This window comes from Camelus bactrianus, chromosome 22 (genome assembly GCF_048773025.1).
Source record: "Camelus bactrianus isolate YW-2024 breed Bactrian camel chromosome 22, ASM4877302v1, whole genome shotgun sequence".
Taxonomy (NCBI): domain Eukaryota; kingdom Metazoa; phylum Chordata; class Mammalia; order Artiodactyla; family Camelidae; genus Camelus; species Camelus bactrianus.
In genome coordinates, this window is record NC_133560.1 from 8291575 (window position 1) to 8306785 (window position 15211).

General features: G+C 42.2%; 1 protein-coding gene and 1 long non-coding RNA gene across 5 annotated transcripts in view; one reads left to right on the plus strand and one right to left on the minus strand.

Annotated features, from left to right (window-relative positions):
* The window catches only part of SIMC1 (SUMO interacting motifs containing 1), a 55986-nt gene extending 54733 nt beyond the window's left edge, over window positions 1–1253 (minus strand). For all 3 annotated transcript variants that reach the window (XM_074350258.1, XM_074350256.1, XM_074350257.1), the window contains exon 1: window positions 984–1253. In XM_074350258.1, the coding sequence (XP_074206359.1) occupies window positions 984–1112 (129 nt within the window). In that variant the 5' untranslated portion in view covers window positions 1113–1253. The remainder of the gene's footprint in view (window positions 1–983) is intronic.
* On the plus strand, window positions 1253–14891 carry LOC123614394 (uncharacterized). Of its 2 annotated transcripts, XR_012501537.1 has the most exons (4): window positions 1253–1413; window positions 2321–2407; window positions 4884–4992; window positions 14669–14891. It is a non-coding gene; the product is annotated as an uncharacterized LOC123614394 (long non-coding RNA). The 2 variants fall into 2 exon arrangements; XR_012501538.1 differs by lacking the exon at window positions 2321–2407.
* The last annotated feature ends 320 nt before the right edge of the window (window positions 14892–15211 follow it).

Here is a 15211-nt window from a genome sequence, read left to right on the forward strand (position 1 = left end):
GGTGTTTACAAAGAACAGGGGCGTGATAATTCCTTTATTTCTGGGGCGTGACTCTGGGAGGCTGGAGAAGACTGTTGCAAGTCTGACGTGGAGAGTCTTCTGATAGAGGGGGTGCCCTGCCCACCTCCCAGCCCCTGAGTCCTCAATAGCCACTTGTTGACTACATCACCTTGTGTGACGGGAACCACAGATGTTGTGTGTTCTATCCTATCCCCAGCTCCTGGAACATCTGGCCCAGAGTTAGGGTTCAATAAATATCTGTGGAGGATTCTAGAAGGGCAAGGACCATAGATGTTTTATTCATTCCCTCAGGAAGAAGGACAAAGACTAAGGGAGCCTGAGGGAAAAAGACTTCGTGCAAGAGGCTTCCCTCGCTATCCGTTTAGAGCTTGGTAAATGTTTGCTAAGCGACATAAATCACCCTCCTCCACAGCTCCAAAATCGGGCCCCTCGCTCGGCTGCCAGGCCCTGGAGCGAGGCCACTATCTGGCCCAGGCCCCAGCTTCCCTCCCGCCCTGCCCGGGCTCCTGTTACCTCCCTGCATTCATCTGCACCCACCACAAGCCAAACAATTACACGCTCCCACGTCCCTGCCTCGGGGTCCGGGACGCCCCCAGGGCCCCCGCGTCCCCCGCCAGGCCCCCAGCCCCCCAGCCCGGCCCGGCCTGGACCGCGGCCCCCCGGGGGCTCCGGCACCCCTCGCACCAGGCGCGCCAGGACCTGCTCGTCCATGTGCTCGGCCGCCACTCTCCAGCCGCAGCCCGCTCGGGCTTGAGCGCGGAGCCCGGGAGGCCTGGCCGGGGCTGGACAGGCCGGGAAGGCGGCAAGGCGGGAAGCCGCTGCAGCTGTGAGGCGCCCAGGGGCGGGCGGCTGGGCCGCCGAGAGCAGCGGGCCGGGCCCGGCCGCGCCGGGTGGTCCGCTCCCGAGCCGAGGAGACGCCCCGGCCACCGAGCGGCTCGGCCACAGGCAGTGGGCTCACTCACCACGGTTCGGCGGGGAGGCGCACCGGGGGTGCGGGACAGGGCCCGGCGGAGCCTCCGCGCCCGGCCCGAGCGGGCGCCCCCGGAGCTCTCGGAGCCGCTGTCGTCCGAGATCACGATGAAGTCCTCCATGGCTGCGGGTCCCAGCCGAGCCAGCGCGCGGGCGGCCGGCGACCCGGGAGGCGGCGGCGGCGGCGGCGGCGACTTCGGTTTCTGCTGCTGAGGCGGCAGCAGCGGCGGCGGCAGCGACAACCGGGGCCATCACCCCGCCGGCCCCGCCCCTTCACGCCCGAGCCCCGCCCCCGCCGGCCCGGCCCCGCTTCCCCCTAGCCCCGCCCCCTGGCGGCTGGCGGTGGGCCGCCGGGTCAGGGCCGCGGTCCCTGTCCTTGGCGGTGGCCCTCGTCCTCCCTTCCCGAGGAGAAAAAGAGAGAGAGTGAGAAAATCAAATCAGCCGGCTTGGGGGCGGTGTTGAGGGCGAGAGTGCGGGACGCTGAGGCTGCAAGGTCTTCTTTCCCAGCTGCTTCTAACTGACTCATGTGTGCAGTGAGGTGTAAACAGGCCTCAACCGATTCACGGGGGGAGGGGGGGGGGCTGGCCTCGGACTGGCCTGGCGGGTGGAGGGGCCCCTGCTGAGGGTGGGTGAGCTGGCCTGTGGCCCAGTGGGCGGCAAGAGGCCCCCTTCTTTGTGCACATGGGCAAATACCTCTGTAGGATAAATTCCTAGAAGTGGGATTACTGGGTCAAAGGCGATGTATCTGTTGTTTCGATAAATGATGCCAAATTACTCTCCTGAATTGTGCCAGTTTGCGGTTTTACCAACAATCCGTGCCACTCAGGAATTTAAACTGTGCGATTTAGGGGTTAGATCAGTAGCAGGATCAGAAACTGAAAAAATGCACAAAGAGAAGTGATGAAGGAGCAGACATGACGAGTAATTAGATGTTATGAATGAGCAAAGGTATAAAGATGAAAAAAGATGTACCCAGCAGACAGAGAAGTGGTAGGTAGTTGGCTGTAGGGCAGGAACATAAAAATCAGGATAGGATCTGTGTTACAGTAAATGCGGGGTATTGACAGAATCTTGCTGCTCAGGCTCTAGCAGCTTGGTAAAATGTATTAACAGATCCAAAGGAGAATGTGTTGACTGCAAAGGGGACTGGATCCTAACGGAATGGTTATCAGGTGCTATCTAAGCACTGCCTAGAGCAGTGATTCTCAAACTTTACTGAGCATCAGAGTCACCCAGAAGGCTTGTTAAAACACAGAGTGCTGGGCCCCACCCCAGAGTTTCTGACTCAGTAGGCATGCGGTGAGGCCCCCAAATTTGCATTTCTGACAAGTTCCCAGGTGATGTCGATGCTGCCATCGTGGGGAACACACATTGAACACCGCCGGTCTACGGCCAGCAGAGTTCAGATGATCTGGTGGTACGTTTGAAATCATCCTTGTTGTGAAGGGATTCATTAAGCTGTCTTCACCAAATACCGTGAAACGTTCAGTTTATTTAACTCCCTGCTTCTTTTCTGGGCTTCTGTGACTCTGCACCTCTGTTGCCACATCTTTTCAGTCTCCTTAGCTGACTTCTGCTCCTCTAACTCACTCCTTAAATCACGAAGTTCCTCGTGGCCTTTGTATACTTCTCCCTGCACAGTCTCAAGCATTCCCATGCCTTAATGATAATTTTTGGGCTGATGACTCCCATAGTTTTATCTCTAGCCCAGCCCTGGCCTCAAAGCTCCAGGTGTGTATATCCAAATGTTTATTGAATCTCTTGGGCGTCTCATGCTGAATATGTCTAAAACTGAACTCACCTGCTCCCTCCCGACCCCTGCAAAGAAAGCCTGCTTCTCTTCTGTGTTCCCCACCGCAGTGACTGGTGGTACCACCAGCCAGCGGTTGCTCAAGTGAGAAGTCTGAGCTTAATGCTCAGTTTCTACCCTTTCCTCATCAACAAATACTGTTTTACTCCCCAAATATTTCTTGCACTCACTCACTTCTTTTGGCATCTGCTGTTACGGTTTTAGGCAAACCAAGATCACCCCTGGCCCAGTCTACTATTGTAGCCTCCTACCCAGTCTTCCTGAACCTGTTCTTGTCCTCTTTCACTCCTTCCTCCCTGTTCAAAGTGATCTTTAAGAAAGTATGTAATCAAGTCCCCTTCAGTGGCTTCCTAATAACACTATGTCTTAGTGTGCTCAGGCTGCCACAACAAAATACTGTAGACTGGTGGCTTAAACTACAAAAATTAATTTTCTTATAGTCCTGGAGGCTGGGAAGTTCAAGATCAAGGGGCTGACCAATTCAGTTTCTGGTAAGGTCTCTCTTCTTGGGTTGCAGATTTCTCGGCATATCTTCAAATGGCCTTTCCCCAGTGGGTGCATGCAGGGAGAGGGCAAGGTTGACGGATAGACCTCTTCATCTTCTCATAAGGCCTCAAATCTCATCATGAGGGCCCCCATCCTTATTCCCTAATCTAATCTAACCTTAATATCCTCCCTAAGGCCTCATTGGGGGTTAGAGCATCAACATACTAATTTGGGGGAACACAAACATAATAGACTATAAACTTCTAAAAATAAAAACTAATATAAATATATGTGTTTTTGTAGACTATATATGTAAATAAATGTTATATTTTTATATAGTAAATGTATGATGTATTTATATATAGTAAATATATTATTTCACTGTAAATGAAAAAAGAATTGGTAAAATTTTGAGCTCTATGGTATGTATGCTGTAGTGTTAAGGGGTGAAGTGTAATGAAGTCTGCAAGTTATTTTGAAATGCATCAAAAATAAGATGGATAAATGTATAGATGGATAGATATGGATAAAGTAAACACAACAAAATGTTAACGTCAAATCTATGTGGTAGTTATATAGGTGTTCACTTTTACCTTTTACGTATATTTAGATGTTTTCATATTATGTTGAGAAAAAATTAAAATTAAGAAAGTTAATTATGATTCTACTATGATTTAAAAAAGTTAAACAAGAGATTTTTTTGAGGGGGGAGGTAACTAGGTTTTATTTATTTATATGGAGGTACTAGAGATTGAACCCAGGACCTCTTGCATGCTAAGCATGCCCTCTACCACCGAGCTATACCCTCTCCCACCAAAAGAGAGATTATAATGAACCCTATGTGCCCACCATTCAGCTTCAAGAATGACTAATCTTATTCTATTTATATTTCCACCCACTTTCTCACCCCCACATTCCTGAATTATTTTAAAGTTAATGTCAGGCATCACATTGTTTATTCTGCAGGCATTTCAGTTTGTATCTTTAAAAGATAAGGAATCTTCATTTATCAAATTATTGCCGAGCACATATACCATACTCAAGGGATATAGCAGTGAGCAACGCAGACATGGTCTCGGGTCCATGGTGCTTATAGTTTATGGGGAAGACAAACGATAAATGAGTAAATAATTATAGATTATGGTAAGTGTATAGCCAGTTTGAGAAATCTGAGCTTGTGAGATATAAGTAGGAAGCAATTTTAGTTTTTCCTCTACAACCGTCACTCTCTAGCAATCCACTTAAATCCATTTACTCTTCATTTAGCAGATTCCCTGAAGAATATTCTACTCTCGTCCCATAACTGTGCAGCCACTTTCAGTAACTAGCACAGTCTCATTCCAACTATTATGACTTGGGCCTGCCCATTTAATATCTTTAATCTCATATTTAATTCATCGCTCTTTCCATTCTGCTGGTGCAGGTGGGCTTGTGGCCACAGCAGTTCGTAGTGGAGGGCGTGTGAATGTCACTCCTTTCTCTCTCCTTGGCTCCTGCTCCTTCACACAGGGATGCAGAGGAGAGGGAAAGAATGTTCTCTGCAAGACTGTCCATGAAAAATTGTCTGTTCTTTTTCTTCTGGGTATTGCTACGTCAGTGATGGTTCTCCCAACATGTCAGGAGTCCAGATGCCAGCTCTCTTAACTTGGACTGGGCTTGTCGTTGCTGTCTGGGGTCTCCCCTGTGCGCTTTCCAGCGTAGAAGAGGTCAGTCTCAACCCTTCCTCCCAGACGTCCCCACCAGCAAGGGCCTTACACCTCAGCCACCTTCCGTCTCAGCCGCCTTCCGTGCTTTCCAGTTGACTGGCTCATATAGAATGCACACGCATGACTCAAGGAGGAAGGGAATCCAGGCAGCTCCCATCTTGGTGCCTCTCAGGACCAATTAGCTCTCTCTTCCCTTCTTTCACCCTGAAGGGCTTTAGGGGCTTGTCCGGGGCAATGGTTCAGTGACTTTCGGACAAGTTCTCAGCTTGGGGAGTGGGGAGAGGAATAGTTTACCGCACTTTAAACTTGTGGAAAGGGAATGGAAGAAAACAAGTTGAATGGCTTCCATCTTCTTCAGTTAGGGAAAAGCAATGGATGGTTGCCATCTCCGATAAGTAATGTTTATTCATGGATATATGAACTAATTGGAAAAAATTAAAATATCTACCCCTGTTGCAAAATTTATGATAAAGTGATTAACATTAGTAACTGACTTTCAAGCATACAAGTAGGGCTATGACTTTACGGGTACAATGGTGTCCTGACTGTATATACCTTTCTCATCAGCCATCCTGCCTGAAACACAGGAAACACCAGGTCCCCTGGTTGTGTAATATGAGTATGCTTGAAAAGTTCCTTGTCCATATCTGGCAGTCCAGACGGATGAAGACTGGCTCTGAAGCTGCTTTTCTTAAAACTGTAGGTAGTGTCCCTTAGGTTTTCTTGGTCATCTTGGATCTGTCTTGAAATATGCTGTTTACCCAAGACTTCCAAAATGACGTTGTCTTTTTCAGCAATTAGTATGTATGTGTGTTTTTTTTTCTTTTTCCTCTGGGTGACTTGTCTTATTTAATTTTTTCCACATTTATTGAGATATAATTGGCATTAACATTTTGTAAGTTTAAGGTGTACAGTTTGGAGATATATATATATTTACCACAATAAGGTTAGTTAACACATCCTTTACCTCACACAATTACCATTTTGTTGTTGTTATGGTGAGAACAGTAAAGCAACTTTCAAGTATATAATCATGCTGTCTGTCCGTTAGATCCCTGGAACTTCCTCATCTTATAACTGAAGGTTTATACATTTTGACCAACATCTCCCCATTTCCCCCTCACCCTCCAGGCAGCCTCCCTTCTACTCTCATTTTCTGTGAGTTCAGTGTTTTTTAGATTCCTCCTATAAGGAAGATCATAAGAGTATTTCTCTTTCTCTGTCTGAATCATTTCACTTAGCATAATGCCCTCAAGGTCCATCCACGTGGTCGCAAATGGTAGGATTTTCTTTTTCTTTTTTATGGCTGACTAATATTCACGTGTGTATTTTTCAAGGTAACACTTCCTCATAGACTTATTCCCCTCAACTCGTACACAGATTGGGAGGTGAATGCAGTCATTTATTCATCAAATGTATACCCTATTTAATGAGTGCCAGACACCTTGTGAGGGGCTGGCCTCTGTCCTCACGGAGCTTAGCAGTGAAGAAGATATCCCTAGTTTGTGAATGAAGAAAACAAATCCTGATCCCTTACTTTCCTCTTCTAGAATAATTTCTAATTAAAAATTTATAGCACATAAAGAAAATAACATGTGAAAATGCAGATCAGAACCACCGTATGAGACCATTTCACACTCATTCAGATGGCTATTAGGTTAAAAAAAAAAGGGAAAAACAAGTTTTGGTGAGAATGTGGAGAAATTGGAACCCTCATGCGTTGCTGGTGGGAATATAAAACAGTGCAGCTGCTGTGAACAGTTTGGCAGTTCCTCAAAAAGTGAGAATTACCGTAGGATCCAGCAATTCTACTCCTAGGTATTTTCCCAAAAGCACTGAAAGCAGAGACTCAGACAGACATCTGTCCGTCAATCTTCATAGCATTACTCATAACAGCCAGAAGGCAGGAATAACTCAAAGTGGTCATCAGCGCATGAATTGATAAACAACATGTGGTATGTCCACACCGTGGAATTCTATTCAGCCTTAAAAAGGATGGGAATTGTGACATATTCTACACCATGGATGAAAGTTGAGGAAATTATGCTAAATGTAATAAGCCAGTCACAAAGGGACAAGTATTTTGTGATTCTCTTATATGAGTTACGTAGAATAGGCAAATTTATAGAGACAGAAAACAGAGGTTATCAGGGATTAGGGGAAGGGAAAATGTAGAGTTATTTAATGGGTACAGAATTTCTGTTTGGAATGATGAAAAAGTTCTAGAAGAGAGTGGTGATGGTTGTCTAATATTGTGACTGTACTGTGCCACTGAATTGCACACTTAAAGATGGCTGTGTTGTAAATTTTGTGTATTTTAACCACGATGAAAATATGTTAATATTTTCCTTTTATTAAAGAAATTGAAACATTATAGACAAGGTTAAAGGCCTCTTTGACCACCTCCTCCACCCTGATCCCAGTTTCTCCTCTTCAGTGCTTCCATGTTTACTCCTCTAGAACTTTTCTGTATATTTACCTGTATTTGTATGTACTTATCAAAATGACATGTAGTTTTAGCTTTATTCAAAGAGCATTTCTGCTTTGGTATGGAGGTTTGAAACCATGATTTGTAGTAAAAATGTTCTAAGCAACAAGACTTCCTGGCTTATTAATAGGGACTTTTTGGGTGGATATACATCTTATTCTTTCTTTCTTTCTTCCTTTCTTCCTTTCTTCCTCCCTTCCTTCCTTCCTTCCTTCCTTCCTTCCTTCCTTTCCTCCTTCCTTCCTTCCTTCCTTCCTTCCTTCCTTCCTTCCTTCCTTCCTTCCTTCCTTCCTTCCTTCCTTCCTTTCTTTCTTTCTTTCTTTCTTTCTTTCTTTCTTTCTTTCTTTCTTTCTTTCTTTCTTTCTTTCTTTCTTTCTTTCTTTCTTTCGTTGTGACAGGTCTGCAGGTCAGTGCCTGCAGACCCACTTTTGTTTATGCTAAAGCTAGCCGGCTCAGGTTTCTCCCCTGCCCTGGGGAACACTCTGTTCCCTTTGCTAGATTCCAGGTATAATCTCCCAGTTTTGGGTCACTCCTCGCTTTGCCGCTGAACTGCTTTAGTAGGCAACCTCTCAGTGTGTATAACTTTATTTAAATCATTTTCTTATCTTTTACCCTGTTTCCATCCCAGCTTCTAGTTTGCTGGGATATCAAGTAGATGTCAGAGTTTTTATTAAAATTTTGTGATATCCTCTATGTTCAAAGATGACACATCCTCATTGTGAGAAAATTAAGGCAACTTAGAATGGTTATAAAACAGAATGTGTAACAACATCACACTTTTATAATATCTTCCCAGACATTTATTAATGTCAATACCTGCAGGTGCAAACACACAATTTTACATAATTGGGATCATACTATGCGCATTGTATTACAATTGTCTTTCTTAAATTAAAAAAAAAGGCCTTACAGTTTTCTGGGCCAGTAAATGTAGATTTACATTATCCATTCCTTGGCTAGTATGTGATTGTCTCTTACTTTATAGAAAAGCACAAAGAAGCAAACAAAATAGTGTATCACATTCTTCCACCCCTGATAGCCAGCCTACAAGGAACAGTTTGTTAATTTAAAAGAAACACATCTATGAGATTAGAAAATTCATGCTACAAAAAGTTACAAAATAAAAAGTGAAAGTCGAGAGCCACCCTCCCTTTGGACCTTCCCAAGGCTAAAATCTGAATCATTGCATGGGCATGCAATTTTAATGCTGGCTTCACATTTCCGTTTACAATTGTCTGAGTCCGTACATGCTGTTTGAAGGAACATTCGGCATTAGGGGAGTTTGTGAATTTCAACTGAATGGAGGGAAGAAGTGAGAGAATTGAGTCAGTTACGCGTGGTATCGGTGGGCTCCTGGGGAAGCAGAGTTCAAAAGAAACTCTGCACAAAGCAGTCCATTAACTTAGAAGAATGTAGGAAGCTGCTTGGGGGAGGATGAATTACTTAAATCCTGTCTTTGTACCTAACAACTTGTTCATTAGCAGTAAATGTAGTAGAAAATACATAGTGAACTTTTACATTTCTGATTTGAGTTAATAATTGGATTAGGACATCAATTAAGTCCAGATTGCATTGGTGACCACAGTGCCAACCTTAGTTTTATAGGAATTATCGGGTAACATTGCATTCCACTAGGCATTCCAGGATTGCTTGGGTGGACTGCCCAAAGAAAATAAAATAAAGTAAGAAAATAAAATTTAAAAAGTAAAGAGATGACGTTTTAACACCATTTTGAATGACCTAACTATCTGAACAGATGCTTTCTGAATAATACACATTATTGACAGACAAAATCAAATAGACAAAAATTGGTTTGTTGTCATTATTGATCAAATATGGATTTATTTGATTATTTTGAGGATATATGTAATATACACGTATATAAAACAATCTATTTTCTTTTTTCCAATGTTACTTTCTGGTGAAAAAAAATCTGAGATAAAACTCTACCACTTAAATTAAGTTTTCCTTTGTCCTTGATTCCACTACAGTCAGTTTTATATGTGCATTTGCAATGATACTATGGCTAGAGTTTGATTTCCACGTTTCATGTAATGTACACCATAAATATTTCTCCATGTTCTAATCTGATTTTATTCTTATTTCCTTTTGCCTTATGCACTCTTTCTTGACAACCATTGTATAACCAATGTCATTTGCCCAGGTATGTGAGCCCACACACGTTTCCCCATAACCATATGAACATCTTCAAGGGAATACAGACATATGTACAAACACATAAAAATGAATACATAAAAATGCATAGAAGATTGTGAATTTGTCATTTGCTTTTATAAAAGTGAGATCACAAACTATATATATCTTTCAGTTACATATCTTTTCTTACTTAATTCATCGGGGCAGCCCACCAGAGCAGGAGCTACAGATCCAACTTGATTTTTTAATAGCAACATAGTTATCCACACTACAGACGTACACATTTATTTACTCTTCCTCCATCAATGGAAATTCAAGTTGTTTTCAAGTTTCTTTGTCATTATAAACAATGCCACAATAAATATTCTCACAGATTCCTCCTTAGATTGTTAGGACTACCATGACTACATCAAAGGATATGTATATATTTAATTTTTAATATACAAGTTCGTATTACTTTAAAAAGCTGCATGTGGACCTTATTTGGAGCTCAATTCAAACAAGCTATGAAAATAAGAATGATATTTATAAGACAATCGGAAATTTGAACACTGACTAGATATTTCATTAAATTAAGAAATTTTTACTGTTTTTTTAAGGTGTGATAATGGTAGAGATACAAACTGAAATATTTATGGATGAAATAATTTCCTTCAGAAAAGTACTGGAGGGAGAGAAGTGGATGAAAGGATGGACAAGTGGCCATGATTTGACAGTTGTTGAAGCTGGTATAATGGGAGTCCCTTACATCATGGTCTTCTTTTATGTATGTTTAAAATTCTCCACAGTAATAATTTTCAAACACTTATAAATTCACACTCAATCTAGTGTGAATGAGAAAACCTATTTCCATACATTTCCCTCAGCACTGGGTGTTACCGCTTTTTATCTGTGTCAATCTGATGTGTGAAAAATATTTGTTGCTATTGCTATAGAAACAGTAAGACATCCCCCACTTCCGACTAACCTGAGTGCCAGCTGGTCCTTTACCAATGACGGCTTTAGCCTTGTTTTAATCCATCTTCCTAGAGAAAAATTACTAAAATGCCCAGCCACTAAATTGCCCTAATTTCTTGACAACCTTCAGTCCATAACTGGTCTCCACTCCTTTAACTTTTCTGGAATAATCCAGCACAAGTCCAAACCCCACAGGAAGCCCCTTCTAGTCTTGGTGAGGCCCCTGTTGTTCCTCTGGAGAACTTTCTGCCCTGCGGTAGCAGGGTAAATAAACCTAACTTTTTTACTACGAGTCTGTTCTGGGAGACCTTTGGTCAGTGAGTTTTAAAACAATCTTTTCAACTTTGCAGCTTTGAATTTCCTCCTCTTTAGGTTATTTCCCTAGTTCAGTGGATAGTTCTGAAATTTTCCCTTTTGTTTGAGAGTCAGTGCCATTGTTTACCTCCCCCATTCATTTCTAGAAGCCATCTGTGCTACTTCTCAGACGAAAGGGATAAAAGATAAGGATTCTCGTTCAGATTGGGTCACTCCAGCTTAGGTGGCACTAGCGAGAATTGTCAGGATCTTATTAATTCACCAGGAAGGCTGCTGGGAGGTGAGGCTGAAGGTAGGAGCTGAACTAAGCTGGACTTCTCCATTTGTTCCAGACAATTCTGGTTGTTTTCTTGGCCACCCGTCTTGTTTGGCTAATGCTGATGACATGTGTCATTATTGCTTGTTTCATTAGATATTGACGGAGAAGATTCATCATCTTAAATGTGAAGTCTGATATGTATATTAGATTTTGCTTTATATTTTTATAAGCTCTAAGGTGAGATATATAAAAATCCAATACTTCTTTGTTAATTGTTCTTTTAATGATATGAAGTATCACTCTTTGTCCCCTTTAGTGCTTTTCATCTTGAATTCTACCATTTGTTACATTAATATTGTAACATACATAACAAAGTCTTTTGTTTGGTGTGCTGGGAAAATATTTTGATATTTCAACCCATGTGTTTTTATCCAGTATGTAACTCTTTTTCCACTCAGATGACTAGATGCTTAGTCATCCTTTGCCTTAAGGTAGATTGTCACAATAGAACCAGGGCACAAAAGAGGCAAATCTTTGGCTAGTGAATTTCCAAGCTGAGGCTCCGCTGTAGGACATTCTGAGCCAGTTTCTTCACCCTCACTCAGAGGAGAGAAACACCAAGTCCTAAATATACCATATTCATGAATTCCAGGATTCAGTACTGCTACAATGTCAGCTCTCTCCAAATCGATTTATAGAGCCAACGCAATCCTAATCCCAGCAGCATTTTTTTTAAGAATGACAAGCTGATTCAAATTAACTAGAACAGCAAAATAAAAACCAATAATTCAGAATAGCAAAAATAATGTTGAAAAACAAAAAGTTGGAGGATACAGGGCTCTGCTACATACTGCTTAGTTCCAGCACTCATTAGCTTTGCATCCTTAGGTCAAATTTTCTCAGCCATCCTGGCCTTAGTATCTTGATCAATAAAAAGTGGGTAATACTAGTAACTGCTTGTGTAGGACTTCTAAGAGGATTAACTGAGATAATACATATACAGTGCTTAGAAAAGTGCTTGGAATATAGGGAGCCTTCACATGTATCGTTGCTGTTGTTGTCGTTGTTTTTTCCTTGGCCAGTCGGAGGTATGCAGGAACTGTACTGGGGAGCCTCCCGAGAGGCTTGCCAGCCCTTAACATGCTGTCCTCTTTAGCATGCCCTTGTCCAGTGGTACAGGGGACACGCACGGGGGCACTGCTCTCAGAGTGCCAGCCAGGAGGTGGTACCCAAGGCTTATTCTCGAGTCCCCTAATTTCCTTGGCATTTCAGTGCCTTCTCCCTCTGCCGTAACTTAGATGTGGGGAAGCTGGTGTGGGGCTTGAAGCTACTCTACCGCTTCTGATTTTCTTTATTTGGCTTCCACCTGTCTCCCTTCTGGGGGATTTTGTCGTCTTAGAGTAGGAAAAAACCCAGTTCTCCCTGTTTGCGTGGCCTCAAAAATAATTTCTGTCTCTTACCTGCTGAGCACTAAGAAGTGGCACCTTGTTCCCGGAACAGGACACTTATTAGCTTAAGATGCTAATTTTTAAAAACTGAATTAAAGGTTTACACGCAGTGATATGTGTAGATCTTACACATTTTGACAAATGTATACCCTCTTGTAAACCCACCCCTCCAATAAAGATATCTAAGATTTCCATCACCTCAGAGGGTCCCTTCATCCCCAATACAGTCGGTCCTGAGCAGCCCCACCCCCAGCAGGCAACCACTGCTCTGATATTTATTGAAACTGGCAGTTTTAGCTCCCAGATAAGGCACTACTGAAGGAGCAGTAATCCACCAACTAACGCTCTGAAGCAAGCCACAACCAAACCACCACTGTCACCGTGAGCCTTTCGTGATTGTTTATTCTGGACCAGCCACTTCGAAAAGCACTTTATGTGCGTTATCTCATTTAATTCATTTAATCCCCACAAATGCTCTGTGAGCCAAATCCTATTATCATCCTCATTTTCCAGTGAGGAAACTGAGGCTTTGAGAGATTAAGTCACTGGCCAGATGTCTCTGGCTATTAAGCCCCAGAGCAGAAATAAGAACTTTGAAGGAACTTCAAGGCCAGTTCTCTATGAGGGGGACAGAGATCTGTAACTTCATGTTATTAAAAACTCACCCATTTCTAGGTTAATAGCCAATGTTATTTATATTTGTTTCAATGCTGACTTCTAAAAATTTCTCGGTATGATCTCTATTCTTTAGCAGAGTGTACTTTTCCAAGCTGTCAGCATGGTAAATCATGGTGATTCGTGTTGGTGAATTCTCCAAAGCACATAAAAATGGTATCTTTTTTTTTGCTAGCTGAAAAACGCCCTATTTGACAGCTGTGTAAACACAGTACACAATTCCCCTGGTCTGCTTATTTTAAAATAATCTTTTTGTGAGGGGGGGGCAATTAGATTTAATTAATTAATTTTAATGGAAGTACTGGGGATTGAACGCAGGACCTCATGCATGCTAGGCATGCACTCTACCACTGAGCTATACCCTCCCCTTCACCTGCTAACTTTGAAATTATAAAATCCTGGGCAGATTTTTTCAAACTGGGGGTTGGGTAAGGACGGCATTGCTTCTGTTTTATGCATGTAGTGAGATTTTCTTAATATTACAACTATGGCACTATTTCAAATGTGTGTCACTTCTAATTCAAGCATAAAGTAACAGCCTCCTTTATGAAACGATAATAGGAAAAAAATGATTGGAAAACAGCACTGGGAAACTGACCAACTTTGCATTTTTAGCCAAATCTATGAACACTGAACACAGTTAGAAATCGTTCCTGCCAGTGAATAGGTAGCGAAACCTGTACATGGGCAGGACCCAGAGATTTTTCTGGATTGGACAGTCTCAAATCATATAAGGATAACTTGCAGAAATAGCTTACAAGATTATTAGAGGGCAGAAAAACTGCAATTTCATGATATTAGAGAAAAATAATCCAAACTCTACTTATAAGATGTTGAACTTCCAGGTTTTTTTTTTTTTAAATGAGAGTTTATTGAATAAAATGAAAAAGATTTTTATGGCATATTCATGTTGTGTGACACTACACATCCATTAAAAACACGAAGTAGATCTGTATGTAATGACATGGAAAACTTCCAGGATCTATTGTTATATGAAAAAAGTAAGGTGTGGAATAGTGTGTCCATTCTGCTGCCATCTGTGTGTGCATGTGAGTGTGTGTGAGTGCATGCACACTCACACGTATATGCCTGTATAGTAAAAGGACTTCTCTGGAAGCTTCCAGAAAACTGGTAGCAATGTTGTCTCTGGGGAAGACTGATGCACTGGGCACCAGGAAAGGAAGGGAGACTACTTTTACAGACTATGTTTCTGTTTTGCTTTAATTTATTTTGCCCATTAAGAAAAGCAAGAAACTTTGTATCATCTTAGCTTCAATGATTGGTTCATAGATGGTCTGTAAGTCAGGCCAGTCAGAGTCAATGAAACATTTGTTGGAGCTGTTAGACAAGTATGCTTTTATTTATTTTTTTTACTAGAGTTGGTGAGAGGATAGAATAGGATGGTAGCCTGGACTTGGTGACAACCATCTTCTCCACCAGGAGTGGCAAAAACTGCTTGGCAATGAGAAGAATATGGAAGAAAGCAGAGAACAGAGATTAAGAGAGCAAGACTATTTCCTGAGGATAGCATTTGAACGTGTGGATCCAACCATGCCTCACTGGTCCCATTCCTGGACTTTGTAATTCTGTGAACTAATAAATGCCCTTTTCTGATAAATCAGTTGTAAAAGGGTTTCTGTCACTTACAAATGAAAAAGTGTTGACAAATACAGATGGAATGCTGCCCTGACATTGTATTACTATGTGACTTTTACATAAGATCAGAACATTGCTTAAGCCTTTCTGAATTTCCTATATCTTTTTCATTAAAAAGATACTTTTTTACTTTGAAAAGCTTAAACTTGTAAGAATAGTGCCACAACTTGCAAGGGTGGAACAATGAACTCTCACCTCGAGTTATCAACTAATATTTTACAAACTATTAATTGCCTCATTGACTGATTTCATTTTTATTATTTT